The following is a 25,543-nucleotide window of genomic DNA, read 5'->3' on the forward strand; positions in this document are numbered from 1 at the left end:
TTGGCAAAAAGTTTAATTACAACATGTCGTCGGATACTCCGACTCCAATTTTGAGTAAACGACGTAAAGATAAGGACCGACATACGAGGTCCGCGACTTCTACCGACACCACGCTAAAGCCGACTACATGTGCTCCGGTTCTCAGCAAGGCGCCTACGCAGCCCCTGACTACCGATGACACTTCATTAGCGGTGTCTTCTGTGCCCGAGGTCGCAGGCTCTTCGGCCCACACCCCGACAACAGATACCGAAGTCACACTTGGTGGGGAAACTCAGAGTTCAGACAGGCCTGCCACCTCTCAAGGTGTCTTCAGGCCTTCTTCTTCCTTTTCCATTAAGGCTTACACTAAATCTAAAGCAGCCATGCATTCTAAAAGACAAGCTCCACAGGGCCCCTCTCAAGGCCCCATGCCTAAAAAGCAGATGCTCAAAACGGCTGAGGATTTGATTACACTTATCAGGGGTTCTCAACCCCCCTCGGACAAAAGGCCCAGAGTGGAGGAAGAATACCCTTCCTCAGACCAGGCCTCCATTACTTCAGAACATTCTGAGGACCAGGAACATTCTTACTCCCCTTTCGAAAATTCTGATGCAGAGGAGTCCATTCCCTCTGTCTTCCCCCTTGAGGATTACTCTTTTGGGGAAACCTTGCATACCTTGAGGGAACACTTCCACTGGGAAGGCCAAGAGTACTCAGACTCCAAGAAAAGGCTCAGGGATTTCCTCTTGCTCCCTCAGCACAGGCCTCTGGCTATACCTCCTGTCTTAGACATACTAGATGATGTGTATTCAGAGGCCAGCCTTAACCCAGATTCTTTACCTCCAGCTCCAGTCAAGCCTGACAGGTATTACCGGGTTCCTGATTCACACCAATTTCTATACAAAAGTCATGCGGCTGACCCAGAAACTATTTCACAGAGTCCCAAGGGAATTAAGGCCTCCACTGCCAAAAATCCATTACCTTCAGAGAGAGATTCCAGAGCTTTAGAAAGGTGGGGGGAAAAGGTATACACCTCGGCCACTTTAACCATGAGGGCATTAAACTGTCAGTTCCATATGTTAAGGTATCAAAAGTTTTTGTTATCTCAGTTGAAAAGCAAAATGTCACAACCTGAACAACCAGACTTGAAGGAGTTACAGGATTTGTTGCATAGTGCAGAGCAAGTGGGTAAACATACCTTGCAATGTGGTTTTGATGCTTTAGAGGCCTCTTGTAGAGCTGCTGTTACAGGATCAGTTATACGTAGACATGCTTGGCTCAAAGAGCAAACCTTACCAGATCATGTCAAAGCTAAATTACTAGATGCACCTCTTCAAAAAGATGTATTGTTTGGTGTTAAAGCTGAGGAGGTATTAAAGAAAATGGTGGAAAAGGCAAAATCAATGCAAACAGTGAAAGATTTCCTACAGGTACAACTGCCACGTTTCAGTAGAAATTGGCATTCAAAAAATTGGTCCTTTCCAGCCACGGACAGACCTCAAAGAGGTAGATACAGGCACCCGAGAGGTAGAGGGCAATCTCAAGGATCATTTAGAGGCAGACAGTGGCAAACACCTACACCAAGAGGGGGTGAGGATAGTTCACAGCCATTCAGAAAGCAGACCCAATGACTTTCCCCTTTGCATGCCAAGCAAGGCTCAAATGGCAGCACCTTTAGGCGGAAAGCTGGCATTATTTTCAAAAAATTGGCAAATTGTCACAAAAGACAAATGGATCCTGGACATTATAGACAGAGGCTACAGATTCCACTTTCACACCCTTCCAAAAATGAGAGGCATGCCAAACCTGCCACACAATGGGCAGAGGCACAAAAAAAAATTTCAGATCTCATGGACATGAAAGCTATTCAAGAGGTACCTGCACAAGAACAGGGTCAAGGTTTTTATTCCAGACTATTCCTGGTACCAAGGAAGGGCAAAGATTGGAGACCTATTTTGGACCTATCCATCCTAAACACATATTTACTGCAAAAGTTCAAGATGCTCACATTACAGCAGCTTCTTCCCATGCTGGGCAAGGAGTCTTGGCTGGTAACACTGGACCTCAAGGAGGCATACCTGCATGTCCCAATCAGACAAGATTGCAGAAGATACCTCAGGTTTCTTGCAGGTTCATCCCATTATCAATTCTCTGCATTGCCCTTTGGCTTATCTACTGTGCCCAGAGTGTTCACGAAATGTCTAGCATCAGTAATTGCCTTCTGCAGACTTCAAGGGATACAAATATACCCTTATCTGGATGACTGCCTGATCCAAGCGGACAGCAAACACACTCTTCTGAAACACCTGGCGTTTGTAATAATGTTGTTGAAATCTCTGGGATACACAGTCAACAAAAAGAAGTCAAGACTATTACCCTCTCAAACAATAATTTTCCTGGGTGCCAGCTTGGATACAAACACCCATATGGCCTACCTCACGCCAGAGAAACAAGGGCAATTAACTCAATACTTCAGAAAACTGGCAACCTTCACCAGGCTGACTGCAAGGAAAATCCTGCAGGCTCTGGGATTCGTGGCATCTTGCATCCTGCTAATCCCATGTGCAAAGCTGTATATGAGGAAACTTCAATGGTACCTAAAAAACTTATGGTCTCAACACAGCCACAGTTTGGAAGCAATCATACCACTGATTCCATGTCTTCAAAAGGAATTTCTGTGGTGGGCTCAAGCATGCCAAAGAAACATAGGTCTCCCATTCTGCAAGCCTCAAGCAAATCAAGTCATCACAACAGACGCCTCGGACTACGCCTGGGGGGCGCACATGACAGATCGGTGCATTCAGGGCAAATGGTCACAAAAAGAAAAGCACCTACACATCAATCAAAAGGAAATGCTAGCAGTAATAAATGCTATTATGGCTTTCAAAGACCTACTGCATCCAGGACAGCTATTGATAAGGACAGACAACACCACAGTGATGTGGTACATAAACAAACGGGGAGGAACCCATTCATATCCCCTGTGCAGACTAGCCATGTCCCTTTGGAACACGGCTCTGGAATTGCAAATCCAACTTCAAGCACAATTCCTGCCAGGAAAGCAAAACACACTGGCAGACAACCTGAGCAGAAATATGACAGATCCACACGAATGGAAGTTGCATCCTCAAGTTTTTACAATGATAATTCAAGCATGGGGAAGGCCAGACATATATCTCTTTGCCACCCACAGAAATTACCAATTGACAAAATTCTGCTCAAGGACCTTTCATCCACAGGCCTGGAAAGTGGATGCACTCTCTTTCAGTTGGACAACAATGACGGTTTATGCCTTTCCACCTCTTCCTCTGCTGGCCAAAGTTCTATTAAAAGCCAGAGCAGACAAACCAAAGATGATTCTCATTGCTCCAGACTGGCCAAGACAACACTAGTACCCACTCCTGAGGAGCCTGAGGCATTCCCCACCATGGATCCTGCCTCTAATGCCTCTTCTACTGACTCAGCACAACTTCAAAACTCTTCACAGTCAGCTGAAAACACTCAATCTAGCCGCATGGAGGATTCCTTAAATTCACAGCAGACCCTACTCTCCAAGGAGGTGCAGGATGTCATTTTGGAGGCCAGAAGGCCTTCTACTAGAAAAGCCTACTCCGCAAAATGGAAACGGTTTTGTGTCTGGAATCAGAAAAAGGGTCAGAATCCTGGAATACTGAATTTACCTCAAATACTACAGTACCTAGCCGAGCTGCTAAGCAGTGGACTTTCATTCTCCTACATCAAAATCCATGCCTCAGCCATTTCTGCAGAGTACAACACTGATCCTCCTTTATTCTCTCACCCTCTCTTAAGACAGTTCCTCAGAGGGACTAAGAATATAAAACTCCCAAGGAAGCAACCAGTACCTGCTTGGGACCTCAATTTCATTCTAGAAAAACTAACCCTGCCTCCTTTTAAGCCAGCTGCTTCAACAGATCTGCAATATTTGTCTTGGAAAACAGCCTTCCTTCTAGCTATCACCTCAGCACGCAGGGTTTTGGAACTACAAGCCCTCATGGCTGTGCAGCCTTTCATCATTTTCCATCAGGACAGAGTTTCCTTACGAACCAATCCTTCATTTATGCCAAAGGTATTATCCAGGGTAGCCTTGAATCAGGCTATCCACTTACCTACCTTTTACCCTAATCCACAAAACAAAGAGGAGAGGCTACTACAGTCCTTGGACATTCACAGACAGCTCCATTATTATTTGGACAGAACAAAGACTTTCAGAAAATCAGAGCAACTCTTTGTGTCCTATGCTACAGGTGCTCAAGGGAAGCCTATTTCCAAACAGACAATCTCAAAATGGATAGCCCACTGCATACGCTTTTGTTACTCTTTTCATGGTAAAACTGTACCTACAGGCATCAGATCTCACTCCACAAGGGCCACAGCTACCTCTGCAGCTTTCCTCAGGGGGGTTCCTACCAAAGATATTTTGGAAGCAGCCACTTGGAGTTCTGTACATACTTTCTCCAAGCACTATCACCTACCATTATACTCCAAAACTAGAGCGGGCTTTGCCACTGCAGTCTTGCAGGGCATCCTGGCTCCACTTAGTTCCACTTAGTGCCTACCACCCCTTTATTAGCTTTGGGATTCTACCCATCTGTTATGACTGCAGCTGTATGCACGATGAACATAGTACAGTTTTGTACCTACCATAAATGTAGATGTTCGAGTGCTAATACAGCTGCAGTCCAGGTTTCCCTCTTGGGACAGGCCTTATGCCTAACACCTCCTCATACAACCTCATTGGGGTATTCTTTTATGGTGTATTTGCTTGCAACTACTGTTTTTTGATTATATTGCATTTGCTTTTATTACATAAATTTATGTTTTGCCTTCCTTCTGGGGGCACCTGACATCTGGGGCAAGAAAAACTGAAGAAAATGGCGTCGGCTGGTTCTTTTATACCCCTGTCGCACTGACGTCAGGGAAGAAGCGACGACAACCGACGCCGGACCTAGACTTTGGAATTTGGCCGACCGAGGACCCGCCTAACGGCAGGAAAACCCATCTGTTATGACTGCAGCTGTATTAGCACTCGAACATCTACATTTATGGTAGGTACAAAACTGTACTTTCTTGCTTACTTGTGTGAATTACTTGAGTGGCTTGTCATATTCATCTGTGAAAGTTCACTTGTCTGCTGATGTTCATCGTGTTTCACTGTTGCAGTCATTACAATTGGGTTATCCTGCTGGTAGGCTACCCGCAGTCGGCCTGAGTTCCAAAGTCTAGGTCCGGCGTCAGATGCTGTCGGCTCCTCCCTGATGTCAGTACGCCAGGGGTATAAAAGATGCAGCCAACGCCATTTTCTTCAGTCTTTTTTGCCGCGCGGTGCCCAAAGCAAAAGCAGTTCGCAAGTGACGGTCGGCCGACTCCTGCGATTTTCAAATTCGAAATTTCAGATCCTAAGTCTTCATTAAAGCTAAGTACCCGTTGGGGAAACTTTTTTCTTGCTCCAGACCGATGTCAGAAAAAGTTAATAATTGTATTTCTTGTGGGAAGCAAATACCTCATAAGGATTTTCATTCTTACTGTATTCCTTGCCTAGGCCCTGTCCACGACGTTGCTAGTTATCGGTTTTGTGCTAGATTTAACCAACGCACTATTAAGCTTCGGTACGATTTTGCATTTCATTATTTTGGCAGAAGATTTAACTATATAATGCCGTCGGAACAACCGACTACCGGAGTTTATAAAAAGTGTAAAGAAAAGGACAGGCATCCGAAGTCCAAAACAGACGACGAGGCTTCTGCTAGGCCTGTCGCCGGTTCTCAGTGAGGCGCTTTCCCAGCCCCTGATGCCCGCTACCTGAGAGCCCAGGCCGCTTCCAACTCCCACGTGGAGCCGACTAGGCCGCTGGAAACTCAAGGTATTGGACACTCAGATACTATTCCCTCAGATGGGTCTGGAGCCGCTGAGCAGGCACCGGCTTCTGAGGGTGTTTTCAGGCCCACACAGTTATATGTAAAACCAACTTCAAAGGCAAAGTCTAAAGCATCTCTAAAGACAAAGAAACAAGTACAGCATTCTCCTGGACAGGCCTCCATGCCTAAAAAACAGATGCTTAAAATGGCTGAAGACCTAATTACTTTGATCAGGGGTTCCCATCCCCCACCTGATAAGAGGCCTAGGCAAGAGATAGAATATGCATCTTCAGATCAGGTTTCCATTTCCTCTGATTCCTCTTCTGTCCCGGAATATTCTCTTCCTCCCTATGAGGATTCTGATGCTGAAGAATCTATTCCTTCAGCCTCTCCTCCTGAGGATTATTCTTTTGGGGAAACCCTGCATACTGTGAGGGAGCATTTCCACTGGGAGAGCCAAGATTACTCAGAATCCAAGAAAAGGCTCAGAGACTTCCTTTTATTACCTCAGCACAGGCCCCTTGCTATTCCTCCTGTTTTAGACATTGTAGATGATGTATTTTCAGAGTCCGGACTGTCTCCTGACTCTCTGCCTCCAGCTCCTGTTAAGCCAGACAGATACTATAGGGTTCCTGATTCTCATAAATTTCTTTATAAAAACGCTAGCACTAACACTTTTTGCTCAAAATTGGCACATGATCACTCAAGACAAATGGGTCTTAAATATCGTATCCCAGGGCTACAGGTTCCATTTTCCTACCCTGCCAAGGTCAAACGGTATGCCAGACCTGTCGCGCAATCAATGGGCAGAGGCACAAAAACAACTTTCATCCCTCATGGACATGAGGGCCATTCAGCAAGTACCACAGCAAGAGCAGGGACAAGGATTTTACTCAAGGCTATTCTTGGTGCCCAGAAAGGACAAAACCTGGAGACCAGTGCTGGACCTGTCTATCCTGAACACATTCCTGGACATTCCAAAATTCAAAATGTTAACTCTGCAGCAGCTTCTGCCCATGCTGGGCAAGAAGGCTTGGCCTGTGACTTTAGACCTAAAAGAGGCATACCTGCATGTCCCAATCAGACAATCATGCAGAAGATACCTCAGATGTACAGCTGGCTCAATGCATTACCAATTCTCTGCACTGCCCTTTGGCTTATCTACTGTGCCCAGGGTCTTCACAAAGTGCCTGGCACCAGTAATTGCTTTTTACAGACAGAGGAATTCAAATATATCCTTACTTGAATGACTGCCTTATTCAAGCAGAGAACAAGGACACTACTACAGCATCTGGCATTTGTAAAAACATTACTAGCAGGCCTAGGGTACACAGTAAACGCAAAGAAATCAAAACTCGTACCCTCTCAAGAGATAATATTCCTGGGTGCAAGCTTAAATACAACTGCCCAGATGGCTTATCTCACGCCAGACAAACAGACAACTGACTACTTATTTCAAAATGTTGGCAACAAAAACCCAGTTATCTGCAAGAAAAATTCTGCAGGCTTTGGGCTTCATGGCTGCATTCTGCTAATTCCATATGCAAGACTGCATATGAGGAAACTTCAATGGTATCTAAAAAGTGTTTGGACTCAACATTGCCACAGCCTGGAAACAATAATTACCTTCATTCCCTGCCTGCAACAGGAGTTTCAATGGTGGGCAAAAGCCTGTCACCACAACACGGCACAGCCATTCACCTTACCCTCAGCCAGGCAGACGTTGACAACAGATGCATCAGATTATGCCTGGGGGGCACATATGGCAGGAAGATGTATTCAGGGCACATGGTCCGCAAGTCAAATGCATCTACATATCAATCAAAAAGAGATGCTAGCAGTTCAAAACGCCATGACAGCCTTCAAGGATCTACTTCATCCAGGACAACTACTGATAAAGACGGACAATACCACAGTCACGTGTACATAAACAAGCAAGGGGCACACATTCCTACCCCCTCTGCAGACTAGCCATGAACTTGTGGGACACGGCATTGACTTACCAAGTACATCTGTAAGCACAATTCCTGCCAGGAAGGATAAATACTCTGGCAGACGAACTAAGCAGAAACCTAATGGATCCCCACGAGTGGAAATTGGATCCACAAGTCTTCAGCATGATAACAAGGAACTGGGGGTGCCCGGACATAGACCTATTTGCCTCCCCTCACAATTGCCAACTACAAAGATTCTGCACAAGGACTTATCACAAGCAAGCATGGAAAGTGGATGCTCTGTCTTTCAGCTGGAAAAACCTAACAGTATATGCTTTTCCTCCTCTGCCTCTCCTCCCCAAGGTACTCCTCAAGGTCAGACAAGAGAAGCCAAAAATTATTCTGATTGCCCCAGACTGGCCCCGCCAGCACTGGTACCCAATCCTAAAGAGCTTGTCCCAATGCCCAGCTTGGACACTACCTCAAATTCCTCACTTATTGACTCAACAAGACAGTCAGTTACTGCACAGCCAACTCGGGACCCTAAACCTGGCAGCATGGGGAATAATGTAGCCATTCAAGACACACTTCTTTCTAAAGCAGTTATGGATGTTATTTTGGAGGCCAGGAGGCCTAGCATCTGAAAATCTTATGCATAAAAATGGAAGAGATTCTGTGCTTGGAACCAGGCAGAAGGTATTGACAAGAATGTTCCAAATATTCCTCAGATTTTGCAATACTTAACTGAGATGCTGGATAAAGGCCTTTCCTTTTCATCCATTAAAATTCATGTCTCTGCCATTTCAGCTCACTACAATACAGAACCACCAATTTTTTCTCATCCATTACTAAGGCAGTACCTCAGAGGGGCCAAAAACATAAGACCCCCAAGGAGAGCACCAATACCTGCATGGGACCTCAACTATGTCTTGGAAAAACTTACACTGCCTCCCTTTGAGCCAGCCTCTGCAGCTGATATAAAATTCTTATCCTGGAAAACAGCTCTGCTCCTAGCAATAACCTCCGCTAGATGAGTCTCAGAGTTACAGGCACTCATGGCTGTGGAACCTTTCATCATTTTCCATCCTGACAGGGTTTCTCTGAGGACAAACCCTACATTTATGCCTAAGGTAGTGACCAGTGTGGCCCTTAACCAAACAGTTCACTTGCCTACCTTTTACCCGAAGCCACAGAATAAGGGTGAGAGAATTCTGCATTCTTTGGACATTCACAGACAGCTACGCTTCTACTTGGACAGAACAAAAGCTTTCAGAAAGACTGAACAGCTTCTAGTAGCATATGCTGCAGGATCACAAGGAAAGCCTGTCTCAAAGCAGACTATTTCCAAGTGGATAGGCCACTGCATTCATTTCTGCTGTTCACAGCATGGCAAATCAGTGCCTAAGGGCAATAGGCCACATTCCACCAGAGCAGCAGCCACTTCAGCAGCCTTCCTCAGAGGAGTACCTACCAAAGACATCTTAGAGGCTGCAACTTGGAGTTCAGTGCGTACTTTTACAAAGCACTACCACTTACCTCTCTATTCTAAATCCAGGGCAGGCTTTGCCACTGCAGTTCTGCAGGGCCTTGATAGCCTCTCCTAATCCTATTTAGCTCCAGCCTCCCAACTATAGCTTTGGGATTCAATCCAGTTGTAATGACTGCAACAGTGAAACACAATGAACATAGTACAGTTGTGTACCTACCATAAATGTAGATGTTCGAGTGTATTCACTGTTGCAATCCAGGTTACCCTCCCTCCATCCCCCTTTTCCTTGCTGGGAATTATCTGTACTTCTCTATTCTTTACAACCTATGTGGTGTATTTGCTTGTAGATCAAGGAAAAGTTGTTTTTTGGGTATGCATGCTTTTTGACATTAGTGAGCTTACCATTTTAGGGGCACCTGACATCTGGGGCAAGAAAAACTGAAGAAAATGGCATTGCCTGTATCTTTTATACCCCTGGCGCACTGACGTCAGGGAGGAGCCGACAGCAACCAACGCCGGACCTAGACTTTGGAACCCGGGCCGACTGCGGGTAGCCTGCCAGCAGGATAACCCAATTGTAATGACTGCAACAGTGCATACACTCGAACATCTACATTTATGGTAGGTACACAACTATACTTTTCTGCACATCTGCCATTATCTCCACCTTTAACGTCTAGATTGGAGGTAAAACTTTTCCTTAACGGCATCCTACGTATTAAACCTCCCAGGAAAACAGTTCCACCTCCTTGTGATTTGAGCTATTTCTTAGAGAAGCTTACTGTGGCTCCTTTTGAGCATCCAGCCTCAGCTTCTTTAACATTTTGTACTTGGAAGACTGTGCTTCTCTTAGCCTTGACATCTGCAAGGAGGGTTTCGGAGATTTAGGCTTTGATGGCTTCCCCACTTTTCCTGGTTTTCCACAAGGATAAGGTTACCCTGCATACCAATCCTTCTTTTATGTTTAAGGTAGTGAATGGGGTGTCTCTTAATCAGTCTATTTAATTGCCCACCTTTTTTCCCCGTCTCCTCAGTCCTCTAGTGAGAGGATCTTGCCTACCTTAGATGTACATAGACAACTTAAATTCCACTTGGATAAGACTAGGGCTATTAGGAAATCTGATTAGCTTTTTGCTTGTTTCCATCCCAGGGTCTGGGTTTGCCTGTCTGTAAACAAACAATTTCTTCTTGTATTTCCAAGGCTATCATGTTTTCTTATGATTTCCATGGTAAATCTCTTGCTGCACCTGTTAGAATTCATTTTACTAGATCCATGGCTTCCTCAGGGGCATTCTTTAAAGGTCTGGATACTTATTCAATTCTGGAGGCTGCTACATGGTCTTCTGTGCATATTTTACCAAACATTGCAGGCTGGATACTGTTTCTAGATCAAGAGCAGGGTTTGCTAGGACTGTTTCCATGGCTTTGTTGAAAATTCTTCAGTGCAAAGGTCCTCTGCCCCTTCCTCCTCCTAGGGTACCTACTAAGCTTTGGTATTCTCCCACATGTAAAGAATACTGCAACATTGAATAGAAGGACATAGAAATATAGCACTGTCCAAGGCCAAGAATACAGCTTCTATGGGACCTGACAATATGAACTACAGAGTGAACTGGCACCTCACCTGTGTGCCCTGTTCAATCACAGCTTCACCTCAGGCTTTGTCCCTATTGAATGGCGCATTGCTGCAGTCATCCCTCTCCACAAAGTAGGAGCGACTACAGCCCCATTAGCCTGACGAGTCTGATATGCAAAGCTATAGAACGCATCATCATGGACCTAATAAACAAGGATATAGGGAATCACCAAACTCTGCATCCCACATAGTCTGGTTTTGTGAAGGATAGATCATGCCTGCTCAACTTGGTCGACTTCTTTGAGTCAGTCACCAGAGCTGTGGATGAAGGCAAGGTGGTTCATACAGCCTACCTTGATCTGGCTAAGGCTTTTGATACCATTCCCCACTCAGGAATCATAGAAAAACTCACTAAGCTTGGCATCAATCCCTTTATCACTAAGTGGGTTGCAAACTGGCTCACAGAACCCACAGTGTGAAAGTAGCTGACTCCAAGTCAGACTGCCAACTAGTCATGAGTGAAGTCTCACAGGGTTCAGTCCTGGGTCCTCTCCTGTTTGGTATCTACTTCTCTGAAGTCCAGGCCAACATGAAGGGACTCTGGCTGACAAAGTTCGCAGACGATTGCAAGTTGGGAGCTATTATTAACTTCCCAATTGATGTTGACATCCTACAGAATGGCCTCACTGAGACCAACGACTGGTGTCAGAACCATGGTCTTAAGCTTAATGCCAAAAAATGTATCGTCATCCCCTTTGGGAAAATCCCAATTCCCATGAATTACCACATATATGGTAGTCCACTGTACACAGAAGGCATTATAAGAGATCTGGGAACAGGTTGACAGCAAACCCTCTTGATCACCACATTGCCACTGTGATCAGAAAGTACTTCTATGTGGCCCATCTCATTACTAAGGGTTTTGCATCCAGGAAGAAAGAGGATATTGTCTCTCTCTACTGTTCCCTCATTAGGCCATTCATCGAGTACAATGCCCCATAGACACCTGCAACAACTGGAGAGGCCGCAAAAGTACCTCACAAAGAGGATCCTAGGTCTTAAACATTTATCCTATATGGACAAACTCAAAAAAACTCCAACTGTTCTCTGTCTCATATCGCCTACTTAGAGGCAAACTCTGCTTGACTTACAAAGCCATGTCTGATCCAGCTCTGTTAGAAATGCTACATCTAAAGAAATCCCAATCCCTCCGCACCACACGCTCTAGAGACCTCAACCCCGTCATCACAATTAACAGAACATGCTGGAGAGACAGGTTCATAACCCAGAGACTGCCCATGCTATGGAACAGACTTCTCTTACATGTCAAGCAGAGCACCTCACTGACCCTCTTCAAGGGAAATCTTGATGAGTGGATGGGAAACAGAAAGTTAATCCCAGGGATAACTCCAGTGGCTCTACTCGACAGAGGCACTGGGAACTAAGGTTGTGTGGCACTATGCCAGGGTAATCCTATGGCTAGGCTTGTAAAGGCCCCAGGGCCATTAGCCTAGTACACACCTATGAACCTATAAACAGACATTAAGCTGATTCTGTGAAGGGGCATCCATATGCAAAATAGTAGACAAGTTCATTTGAAATGCCGTTCAGATTTGGAAGGCTTAGAATTTGATCTCTTTGCCTTAGCTGAATGTTCTGTACTTATTTTTCTCTGTTTTGTTGGAGCCTGAAGTATTTTGTGGTTCACGTCTTTGTCTTCAATTCAGTCCTCGCTGTCTTAGCACTCATCTTTTTCAGCAAGCTTGAAAGCATGTAGAACTGGAAGTTTAATACTCTGAAGGAAAGACACCTTCTGTGTATTGTCTTCTGAATGAAAGTAGTATAGAATACATTGAAGTCCATGACATAATCTGGTCCAAGGCAGAGCAAACACCTATTATGAAAATCATTGTAGGGGGTTATTTCCTCCATACAACACACAGTTATTAACTTTCACAAAACCCTCTTCAGGACTTGGAGGTGTATCAGAAGTAGAGCTGTTTGCCTCTCGTCTGAACAAAGAACTGAGAAAGTCTGGCAGGGCAACAATTCCAGAAGCAAAGAAATTAGATAGCTTGTTCCTGAACTGAACAGTGCTCTTCCTTTGCAGTTTTCCTTCAGTTCCTTTGTTCCCCAAAGTACTGCTCAAGATAAAGGAGGAAAGACCAGAAGTAAAGTACTCCTAATAGTATCATTTTGGGCAAGACAACACTGACTCCCTCTCCTGAGCAATCTAGCAAGAGGAAATTGCAAAATGCTGCCTCAGCATTCGGACCTCCTGACAAAAAACCTGGCTACTGTGTGGCTGACAGATTTAGATAATCTTACCCTTTTTCCTTGTAGGCACAAAGATTCTGAGGACATGCCAAAGATTTATGAAAGAGGCTAGGAAACCTAACACAACACAATCATACCTAAGTAAATGGGTAGCTCATTCTAGTACTAATCCAGGGGCTTTGAACCAAAGAAAGCTAAAGCGACTGTGGTCCTGGAATGTCTGTCAGACCTTTACAAGTCATGTTTAGCTTACACTTCTGCAAAGTGCATTGTTCTTCTGTTTCTTGTCTCCCTGTGGACCCATACTCCAGACTTTTGATTAAACATTTCCTCAAGAAGATCCTTCTGTTCACCTTAGGCCACTAAGAAAAAAGATTGTTCCACCTTGAGATCTGAACTGTGTGTTAGAAAAAAATTGTCCTTGGCCCTTTATGCTGTTTCACCTTCCCTCTACTACCTATCTTGCAAAGACTTTGTTTTTAATTGCTATTACCGCTGCAAGAAAGATTTCTGAACTTCCATTTTTGATGTGCAAAGAACTTTTTCTGGTCTTTCATCCAGACAGTTTATCCTTGCATACCAACGCTATTTTCATGCCTCAAGTGTTATCCAAACTGACCTTCAGTCAGGTCATTTACCTACCAGTCTTCTTTCCAAAGCCACAGAGTGCAAGAGAAAGGACAATGCATTCCTCTAATTTGCACAGACAAGTGAGCTTTTATTTGCACAGAACCAAATAATTCAGCAAGTCTGATAATCTTTTAGTCCCTTTTGCAAAAGGGAAAGAGAGTAGACATATTAACAAGCAAATTCTTTAAAAAATGGCTGGCTCACTGCATTTCCTTTCATTACTCAAACCATGGCAAGCCTGTTCTAGGCCATATCATTGCCACACCACTAGAGCCACTACTGCCACCCCAGTCTTCCTTGGGGGTAACACCTGGACTAACCTTGAAGTAGCTACTTAGTCATCTGTGCACACCTTTTCAAAACACCTACAGTTTTAATGCAGCCTCCAGGACCAGATGCAAAGTTTGCCTCTATTGTTCTGCCATGCCTTTTATCCAAATCGCCTTTATCCTCCTCCATGAGGACTGCATTATTGAAGTACTGTGATAAATATGGTACAGTTGTTTTAGGAATTTAACTTAAATCTAGATGTTCAAGGAAATTCACTATTGCATTGCAGATGCCCACTCTCCTTTCCCCTTTTTGACCTTATCTGTTACCCAGTGTGTTGTGATGGTTGTAACACCCATGCACTGGCCCAGCAATCAAGGAGCCTCAGTCCTCACCACTAACACCAGTGAGGGATAATAAATACACACACAGTAAAGTACAGTTTCCCTTAAGCGCACACAGAGATCACAGTCAGTCTGGGGCTGGTTTCTACCTTTCTCTCCAGGTCCCCAATAAGACTCCCCACTGGCACAGCTATAGGGTCCAGATCTCAGCTAGGGGGCAAGCTACAACCTCCAGCACCCCCTCTGTCCAAACAGTGCTTTGTGTCCCTGCCCAAGTAGCTGACACACACACACACACACACACACACACACACACCTTGAGATAAGAGTTATATATAACCACAAAGACACTCCTGGAGAAGGCTGGCACAGGTTTTCCAACTGTGCCCCTTTACTGCCCAGACTAAAAGGTAGCACCAGCTGCCACCACCCACTAATATCAGTTACTCAAAGTCCCTTCTGAAAGGGTGTCCAGTTACTGTGCAATATTATTATCCAAATGGTAAGTGTGACTGTGAACAGTCAAGGCTTATTAGAGTGACTTGGTACAGTATCACTGTATACATGCAATGTACTCTAGAGCTTAAATTAACTCTACATTAAACACCCACATTTGAAAGGTTTAAAATATTTAATAATAAATAAAACCACAAGACAATACTTCTTACTACACAGTGCTAGTCAAGAATTCAGAGACCACAGAGAAATACTTAAAATAATACCGCAGAAAAGTTCTGACATCACAGAAAAAAAAATAGTCTAATCTTACTATTTCCTAGCTATATCCAAGAGAATACACAATTATAAAATAAACTTATATAAAGAGCAAGACAGCGCTGGTGATGCTGGATGCCATCAAGACAAATGCTCTGAGCTCTCTGATTCTCTCTCTCTCTAAATTGATAACACAGAGCTGCTTCACATGACATCATTCTTTACACTTCTCTGGTGTTCCCAGGCTAACAGAAAATACATTTGCATTCTTTACACCTGGTCAGAAACCAGAGCAATAAAGAACATTTATACATACAAATTCTAGCCATTAACTCTGGTCTCAAAACAGTAGGCAGAATTCCTTCATCCAGACATATCGGCTCCAAATATTGACATCAAAGAATCGACTTATCAGCTTTGTTACAGCAGACTGCACTGTTGTTACATTTTTGCAGCTCAATATCAAGTGCAGTCTTTTCACATTTAAGAGAACAAGCCTGTGGCTTACATTAATATGTACAAATGACAAAATTATGTACAAAATTCTATCTGGCTAGGCTGGCAGCCTTTACCTATCTTCACATTGGTGATAGCTCCCTAGTTCTCATTAAATACCTTCCCACTCAATTCTCCTGTGGCCCCATCCCTACTTTGTCTGCCTACTGTCTGTAGCAAGGAATCGGATTATTTTTGGTGGAGTTGACACAGGAAGAACTATTCCATCTGTGCCACTAGGGCTGTGGCACCAAAGTCTTTCTCTGATTATTGTGGGAATAAGAAAGGTCTGAAGATGGCATTAGCCAGCACTCCCTTTATCCCACCAATGTGCTTACAACTAGGTGGGAGGGCATTGGCTGAAGCCCTGGGGGGAGGTAAAGCTCTGGAAGTTGAGCAGCACATAGACTACTTGCATACACAATTTCCCAAATGTGAGAACTACAACAGTGAACCCATTTGCATGTGTACATTAATGGTTAAGTTTTTAACAGAATTGGTTTCTTGTATCTGCCCATTCACTAATGAAAAATCAACCAGTGCTGGAAAAATAGGCATTTTCTATTACGAAATTACCCATTTTAGTTGATATCTCATGACTAATTGGTTTTAAAGAAGTTGTGTGTGTCATGCCTGATCTACTGTAGTTAGTCTTATTGTCTCTTGGTAGCCTCTCCACTATACATTTAAGCTACATAGATCTCTGTGCTAATGTCTTGAAGACCAGGGAGTGAAATGAGGAGGGTCTGCCTTCACATTCCCAGTCTGTATACAACGTGAGATGTTGCAGTCATACCTCTCAAGTGTACCTCATTACAAGGAACGTACCTCATTTAGGGTCTTAAAACGTTCACATTCCTCGAATTTCCTCAGAGTTCCACATTGAAAGACTCTGTCACACATTCAGTGTTAGGAATTTTTTTAAGTGAAATCCATTGTAAATAGAAATGAATCATATTCATTCATTAAAAGATCTTGATAAGTAAAACCAGCATAGTTTGACCATCCTATGACTTTCCTAGTTGAAGTTGTTAGTAAGCCATTAGTATGTGTTCCACATTTTGCCCTTTTGTTCCACATTATGAGGGCTAGTGTTCCTCATTTTGGAAATGGAAGGTTGAGAGCTATGGTTGCAGTAACTTTAGGAAAAGGAAATTAAATGATTTGCCCTTACTCCAAGTTGGTATAGCCTCATAGGGAATTTATTTAGTGATCTAGGTTGCAGGGAAAGAGCCATCACATCGTCTCTGCATAAAGTGATATAAATAAAATTCTGTTAGCAAGTTTACTTACCACAGTGTTCAGATTAGACAGCACAGCAGTGTTGTCAAGCAGAGAAGGAAATTAACTACACCGTTGATTGTTGTTAGATTGTGCAGTCTTCATTTGGCTAATTCCTTGGAACATTGGAAGTGTATAGATGAATAAATGCCTTCTTTCTCATATTATGTTATTTTGATGCATTGACTATAAGTCTTATTTCTGTTCTGTGCAGGACTGGAGAGAACAGTGGCTTGATGATGCATTTTGGAGGTTTCTCTTCTCTGTTATCCTTCTGGTTATCATATTCCTTTGGAGACCTTCTGCCAACAATCAGAGGTATGAAATGCATTCATTGCCTTGCTTTTTAGAAAATGAATATAGCATGTTCTTGCTTTTATATTTGTAGAAGCTCTTTTTTAGATGAACAAGTATCCATGCACTTAATGAAAGGTAAGTTAAGTGGTGCTCCTTGGAAGATTGTTTTCGAAACAGTATTTCATAATGGTGAAGAGTGATTAGATGAAGGGCCTTACAGCCATCAGAAACATATTTTACTTCAAGTGGCTATTGCAATTAATAAACAATAGGGTTTTTAACATCTAGCCTAGCACTGAAGCTATCTTCTTTATTTTAACACATTTGTTAAAGTATCACTTAAGACATAGGCAAACATACATTTATATAAAAAAAACATAGTAATTTGTGCCCGGTTACCTACATTATATGTCACATATGTTATTTTGTATAACTGTCATCAGTCCAGCCTTCCATTAAACCTCAGTCTTCCTCCAGAACATTATTCTGCATGAATTGGTCCCACAAGTTCTATTTATTTCTTTGTAATTTGTTCTCACCCTTTTCTAAAGATCCCACTTCCAGTTCTTTTATGTCTGTTACAATATTCATTACTTCAAATACCGTTGGTTTAGACTTTGATTTTCATTTTCTAGTAATTGCTTTTTTGGCAGGCACCAGAATTAGACTTAACAAGGTCTTACCATATCTTGGCAATTCAGATCCTGTATCCCATCTCAAAAGAATCATTTCCTTATTTTCACCCATTTGCTTACCGAATATTTCTGACAGAGTAGTCTTCTGTGTAGTGACATGCGTGAATGGGCTTTACTCCGTTGAAGGTTGTGCGTTAGGCCCAGCAAGCCAGTACGTAAAAATCTACTGCTAATCATTAGCGGACCGGAGTTCCACTGTGGCAACCCCTAACCGGGAAAAGCCGAAAGACGCAAACTCTCTAGGGAACTTATAAAGTCTGTCAACTCATTGCACTCCCAAAGCATATGTTCCTAGTTACCTCTTTCTTCCCCATCACACCTGCAACATTTGCTATCTACCTGAGGAAGAATTCTTTGGAGTCTGCATTTGATATAAAACTACTTATATAAACACTTCCAAGCAAAAATCCTAAATCTTCTAGACTCTTTTGCATACTGGCGAGTAATATGTATGTTCTCCCATTTTGCCTTGTAAATTGCTTATCCAGCCTTTCTTCCCAGTCTTTTCTAGTCTCCTTTGATTGAGATTCCTATAGGTTTTTGTGCAGTATTTTTATACCCTACAAATTATCCCTATTTAACAATAACTTCTGTTCTAGATTCAACTAAAAACTCTACCTTCATGTAGAATTCCCCTGTCCCTTTCTGTTTTCCTGTAGTCTGATATCAATACCTGGTAGGGAAGGCAGTCTCTAGCCTGCAGTCCAAATGTCTTCTTGTCCTCTTCCCATTCTGTTACCTTTCCCTCACTAGTTCTTTGCTTCCAAAACCTTGGTTCGTATTGTCAGTTTTCTGCAGTAAATTCCAGCCCCTCTTGCCTATTCTGTGTACCTCTAATTGCAGTCAGACCTGTCAGCAAAATGTCTTTCTCCATTCTCGTGTTAGTTTAGTACTTAGAACACTTTCTGCTACTTTATGAATGAAATATTCTGTATGGCGGCTGTTCTCCTTAAGGATAGTCATCCAAAATTTTACCCTCTCCTTAATTCTTGAATTTCTCCCCTGCTTCATCATCATCTATTTCTGACTGCAAAACTGACAAGAACTCAAACGTGAGCACTGTTACATTTTTTAATCAGCTGCCACGTTTTGTTCATGACCCATTTTTATTTTATTTGTATTCATGTATTTATTTTAGTCCAAGAAAAATATAACACAAATAAGTGCAACTAGTGTATACAGATTCTTGTCAGAGATTCAGAGATTTTGACATTCGTTGTTTTAGTTGCTTGGTCCAGCTTGTTGGCTCAAAAAAATTCACTGTTTATCGCACTATATGTGGTAATTTAAACCTAGCACACAGGCAGAGGAAGTACACTTTACTGAGTCACCTAAAGGGGGATTTCATTAAGTTTATGGGCTGTCTCCCTTGCCATACTAGATGCTATTGAGGCATATTCTAATTGGCCATGTGTTTCCCCTCAAACCCCATGCCTGAGGATCCAGCAGGGGACAATTAGCCACCAAGGATAACTCTATACTAGTGCCTTAGGGTCTCTGTTAAATCATTGAAAGCTTTAAAAGGGAACAATGATTTATTGAACCCATGTAAGTGAAAGCTTACAATCTCAAATGCTTAGAACAGCGATTTTTTTTCCCAAGGGGAAAAAAATCGCTGTTCCACAAAAAAAAAATGCGTCTTCAATCATTTAATAGGAACCCGTGCACTAGCGGAGCTTGCAAGTAACGCGGGCTGGGGAATATAAGGAATGCACCATATGCTTGATGTTTTTCTCCTGCATTTTCTTGGGACTTTCTTTTACCAGTTTCAGTCCATTTACATGCATTAATTTTACCAATGGCTGTATTTCAAGACATGACAGTGCACTCAATGCACCCATTATGACAGATGCCAAAAAGTCAACGTCAAATGCTACCCAAACCAAAAACCAACTACTGTTCTCCTTAGTTGTCTTCTTTATCTTTGCTGTTTTGCCAACAGTCTAGGATACAGACATGATTGTAGAACAGGAGGATATTTTGCTCCTTATTGACATGTTAATGGACCTTACAAAAATGCTGTCTATTTATACATAAAAAGTGGTGGACTGTCTTTATGTTGTTGAGGAGTTTTGATTTCCTATTCTTTTAGTGTTATCATTGTTGAGGAAGAGTCTTGGTTTCTTATTCTTTGTTAGTGCTGTCCTCCTAGATGTTTCATCAGAGATACCATGACAAGAAGTTAGGCAGAGAATCACTACAATCCTGAATGAATCTACTACAGGTGGCATTTTACTAGGAATACCACTGATGTCATGTACCATTCAGAAACTCCACACAAAAGGTTTACCCGTAACACCATTTGTGTCTTCAGCTCACTACCTTGTTTGTCATGCAATCTCAAACTGCATACTGCAGTTGTGTGTGCTGTTGTCAAAGATTTCCACGTCCTTGATCTGTGTTGCATTTCTACTGCTGGCTCAGGAGTCTTGGGATGTTGACAACTGAGTTAAACTTGAATCTTTACCCTCTCCAATCTTTTGGTCCACTGAATTATCTAACACATTATTCTTACTGTCATAAGCATTGAACAGTATGATGGATAGTTTGAAGGATCTTAATTTTCCATTGAAAACTGGATTATGTGGGACTTTGTACTTTTAAATCTAGTAAGCTGGGAGTATAATATAGTATGAGCACTCACTGAAGTTCACTGAGTACTCTTTTCAGTGTGTACTCTTTTTAATGTAGGGTTTCAGTAACAGAAAAGGATAACCTTTGAGGTTTGCCTACCTTATTTGTGTCTTCTTTTGGCCAGAATTCATAAAAGCAGTGTCATGGTCTTGTGAAGAACAAGTGTCATTAGGACTTTGAATGTAATGGTTCAGTTATGTTGTCTGTGTTGCAGGTTTTAGTAATTCTCTCTTCTTTATTCATTAGTAATTTTTGAGTGTTTTCTGTGAGAGCACTGAAAGTGCAGTGATGTCAGCTAAATTAATGAATATTGTTGTGTTGGACAGCTAGTCACTATATATTTTCATTCTCAATGCCTGTGTTTGGACTCTCATCTCACCGCAGTATTGATGAATATAAGCACTGTAGCAAATTTAAGCTGGCTACTATGTTATATTGTCAGAAAATATTGTATTATGTTTTGACTGGAAGCAACTTGATTATTAAAGGAAAAATCTAAGAACAGTATGTTGTAGAAATGGCAAAGAAGTATAAAGTTAAGCAGACTATTTAAAAAAAGTATTGATTCTATCAAGTTGAGAAGGATTTCCATCAACAGACTTCCTTGACATTTTTTTTCAATGTCTTTATTAAAGCTGATTTTAAAAATGGCATGGGTACACATACTTTAATAGAAGAGGAACATTTTTTTATTGTTTTCATGTAGTATACACTTTTAGTTTGCAACAATTAGTATTTTTTCCATTGCATAAATTGCTCAAATTTCTGTCTTCCCTTAAACCTACCTTCTCCACTTGAACATTATTCTGCATGTATTGTTCCAACAAATTCCGCGGTGGTAGTGCTGCAGTAGCGTTGTCGCCTCACAGCAAGACGTTGTGCCGTTCGATTCTCAGCTAGAGCATCTTCTGTGTGGAGACCTGCGTGAATGGGCATACCTTCGTTGAAGGTTGTGCGTCAGGGCTGGCAAACTCGGCACGTAAAAAATCTACTGCCAGTCATTAGCAGACCGGAGTTCCACTGTGGCGACCCCTAACCGGAAAAAGCCGAAAGAAACAAACAAACTATGTAATTTGCTTCTTCCCTGTTATAAAAGATCCCCACCTCCGGAGCTCTTATCTCCTTTACAATATTCAGTATTTAATTTGCAGTTGGTTTAGATTTTGATTTCCATTTTTTTAGTAATTGCTTTTTGGCAGCCAAATGCATTAAACTTTAATAAAGCCTTCCTCTGTCTTGGCAGTTAATATCCTATGTCTTAGCTCAAAAGAAACATTTCCTTGGTTACAACTATTTGCTTCCCAAACATTTCTGTCAAAGTACTTTGTAGGGAATTTTTGAAATCTGCCAACACATTACTTTCCCAATTAACCCTCTCATTCACATCACACCTCCATCATTTGGTAACTGCCAGAGAAGAATTCTGTGAAGTCTGCTTTGGTTATAAAAATACCTGTACAAATGTTTCCAAACAAAAATCTTAAACATGCCAGACTTCATTATAGATTTGGGAGCCATACAGATGTCCTCTTGTTGTTCCTTTGCAAATTGCATTTCCTTTCTCTTTCTAGTCTTTTCTGACATTCAGTATTTGATTGTTATAGTTATCATGCAGTATTTTATATGCCGTGTTAATTATCCCTTTTGTAAAGGCAGCTTCTGTTCTAGGTTCAAATAAAAACTGCTAGAGCTGGTCTTTCACTTAGCACTCCATTATATCTCTTTGCCTATACCCTGTACCAATCCCTGATAGGGAAGATTGTTTCTAACCTGCAGTTCAAGCCTCTGCTTGGCCGCATCCCACACTGTTATCTTTCCCTCTGTCTATCTGTCTCTCTCTAGTTGTTTGCTCTCAATGCCTTGATTCCTTTGCTAATTTTCTTCAGTAAATCTCAGCCTGTCTTGCCTGTTTTCTACTTGCAGTCATCCTGATTGGTAAAATTTCCTTTCTCTATTCCCATGTTGATTTAGTTCATAGAATATAGTTTGTTACTTAAATATAACTCTGTATGGTTGTTATTCTCCTTGAGAACCTGCACCCAACGTCCTTCTCTCTCCTTATTTCCTGAACGCCTCTCATATTTATCATCCCTTTCAACTGATTTATAACCTTCTGCTTGTTTTTTGCATATGAGCTTTAACTGCATAGCTCTAAAGTGTCTTTTAAATAAGGCAGTCCTCAACCACCTTGTTCTATGTGGAGAATCAATATATCCCACTTGGATCTTGCCCGCTTTCACTCCCAAATAAATTCTTTCAACTCTTTATTAATTGTTGCCCTCAACGTTTCCTCTGATTCCTCTGTACACCTGTCCTGTATATAAAACTATTGGGATTTAAATCATTTTCACTTACTATCCATAATCAAGAGCTTCCAGTTTCTGAATGTGTGTTATCTTTTGTTTAGTCTCCTCCCACATATCCTTAGTTGCCATAACAGAATCAGCTTAATCCATTCAGCTAAGTACTTCATCAGAAATATGGGTATTTCTGAACCAATTCATATGTGAGTGCATAGTTTCATAGCTGTCCAGTTACACCGTTAAAAGTGATACTCCTGATGCTATAGCTATATTTCCTATTTCTCATATACTTATCCAGTTTAACTTTGAAGGCATCTATTTTTTTGTTTTGTTTTCTAATCCCAAGAGGTATTTTATTCTAATATCTGAGCAAAGTTTGTGTTCAATACACATTTCCTTCATGTGTTCTGTTGTAAATAACTGGTCCTCTATTCCTAATCTTATTGTGTGTTGTTTTAGTAGTTAAACCAGTTTAATTCCTAAACCCTACATGTAAGATCGCTCTCATGGCTAAACACAGCTTTCCTCTCAATAACCTGTAGAATATGTTGCATAAATTCAGTTGTTTTAATAAAAATTATCTGTACTATTCACCTTTTTTGAGTATTTTCTCTGAATTGATTATAACATACCAATATTAGCAAGATTCAAGTGGCAAAAAAAAAAAAATTGCATTCTGTTATTGTCCGTAACATTGAAATATGCAGTGCTTTTCACTAAATCCAAGACTCTGGATTCCACGTTTATTAGTATTAACTGAATTGTTAAAAGGCATTTTTTTATCTTAAGTTCATAGCCCCAAAATACTTGAAATTGACTCAGTGTTCCCTGACATTGAAATGTATGGATTTATCAAATACAGTATAATCTGCAGTTAAAGCAAGCTTTTCGTAATTACCGTACAGATTATATCCTTGAATTTAAGAGTCCTTTATTTTATTTGCCAATGGCTCTAACTAAAGAGCAATTAAAAGAAGAAAGAGGACACCCTTGCCTCTTTTCTTTTTAAACACAGCTTGTCAGAGAGGAATCTTCCCACCTTAATTCTTGCCTTTGAGCCTTTGCCTGTCCTCCTAATTAACCCTTTTATTTTATGCTACTATTGCCCTACTCTTAAATTCCAACTGACTCTATCAAATGCTTTCTGTGCATCACAACCCATCAACAGGTAGCAACATTTTCTTACATTTTACTTCCCTGTAGATCACCATTGCTCTATTAATGGTGTCAAATGTTTGTCTCCACTCTACAAAACTACATTGATCCATATATATATATCAATTTTGGGAACACCGTTGTCATTCTGTTAACAAGTATAGACATAAACGTTTTATAATTACAGTTTAAAATTTAAATGGATGTATACGAAAACAGCGACCGCAGCTTTCTTACAAGAGACCTGTTCTGTGAATATTTTTGAGTCTGGAACTTTATTTCTGCTGCATTAAACATAGGGATGGAGTCAGGTACTTCAGTTCCTGAAGAGCTTCAACCACTGCTGGTGACTTTAAAGTATACAGTTAAGCAGATACCTTTATTGGTGCTGATGTGAGTCCAGATAGTAGATATTCTGTAGTTTTGGAAGTCAAAGAACTCTCTAAGCCAGAGATTTCTTTGATGGGGAAACTGGTCAACTTAGTTGATCCAGTCCAGTGCATTATAATTCTTGGACTGGTTTCTGCTTCTTAACTACCAAAACCATTGTGACTAGAACTAGAACACCATTTACAACAATATTTTTTTTTCCAGGGAGTCTCCCATGAAAATAAAGCAAACAGTTAAGAATGTGACTTTGTTTTTTTCTTCCTGTGGATAGAGAAGATTTGCTGGGTTTTGCTAAGGGATTACTTTCAGCTTTTAATGTTTAAAATCCTGTTTATAGGATCATAGAAAATTACTAGGCTAATGGCGCTGGGGCCCTTACAAACCCAGACAAGAGTTTATCCCCAAAAAAGAAACCACGATCAGCACCTGTCAACCCTGTCAATGAAGGACACAGGTGGAACCCCTGGGACAAATTTATCATTGCCCATCCACTCACCAAGGTTGCGCTTGAAGAGGGTTAGCGACATACTTTGACATATATGAGGAGTCTATTCCAGAGATGGGGCCACCTCTGGGAGACAAACCCGTCTCTCCAGCAGGTTTTGTTAATGTCACATATTAGATTTAAGGCTTTTGATCATGTACTATGCGAGCTGTTAGACTTATGGATATGGAGCATCTCTAGTAGAGCAGGGTCTGAGATTGTCTTGTAGGCAAGACACAGATCACCTCTGAGCAATTTGTACGATACAGAGTAGAGTGATAGTGATTTGAGCCTGTACACATAGGACAGGTGTTGGAGGCCATGGATTCTCTTTGTGAGGTATTTCTGTGGCCTTTCCAGTTGTGCAGGTGTTTGGAGAGGTACATACCAAACGGGGCGTTGTACTCAATTATTGGCCTAATGAGAGGGGAGGAGTACAGAGAGGTAATAACCTCCACTTTTCTGGATGAATTCTTCACTGACTTCAAATAGAAAAATAATTCCTTGCTCTTCTGATTAGGAATCATTGTCAGAAAATGAACTGGAAGTGTTGCTCTAAAGTAAAATCTCTTCCAGCTAACAGTTTTAATTCTGAGGAAAATGTTTCTTTGGCTTTCCCTCCAGAATAATTATCTTTTCTAAAACTATAGCTAAAATGAAAGATTTGTATCATTGGGAACAAAATGAAGTTCATATCTCTCAGCAGAAGTATTATGATTT

The 25,543-nt window shown here is 41.6% G+C and overlaps 1 protein-coding gene across 2 annotated transcripts in view; it reads left to right on the top strand.

Moving 5' to 3' along the window:
* The window catches only part of LOC122787514 (transmembrane protein 87A-like), a 1,268,634-nt gene that overhangs the window by 1,109,315 nt on the left and 133,776 nt on the right, over positions 1 to 25,543 (top strand). For both annotated transcript variants that reach the window (XM_044054310.1, XM_044054387.1), the window contains exon 17: positions 17,080 to 17,183. In XM_044054310.1, the coding sequence (XP_043910245.1) occupies positions 17,080 to 17,183 (104 nt within the window). The remainder of the gene's footprint in view (positions 1 to 17,079; positions 17,184 to 25,543) is intronic.

This window comes from Protopterus annectens, chromosome 1.part0 (assembly GCF_019279795.1).
Source record: "Protopterus annectens isolate FY-2018-M chromosome 1.part0, PAN1.0, whole genome shotgun sequence".
Classification (NCBI taxonomy): Eukaryota; Metazoa; Chordata; order Ceratodontiformes; family Protopteridae; genus Protopterus; species Protopterus annectens.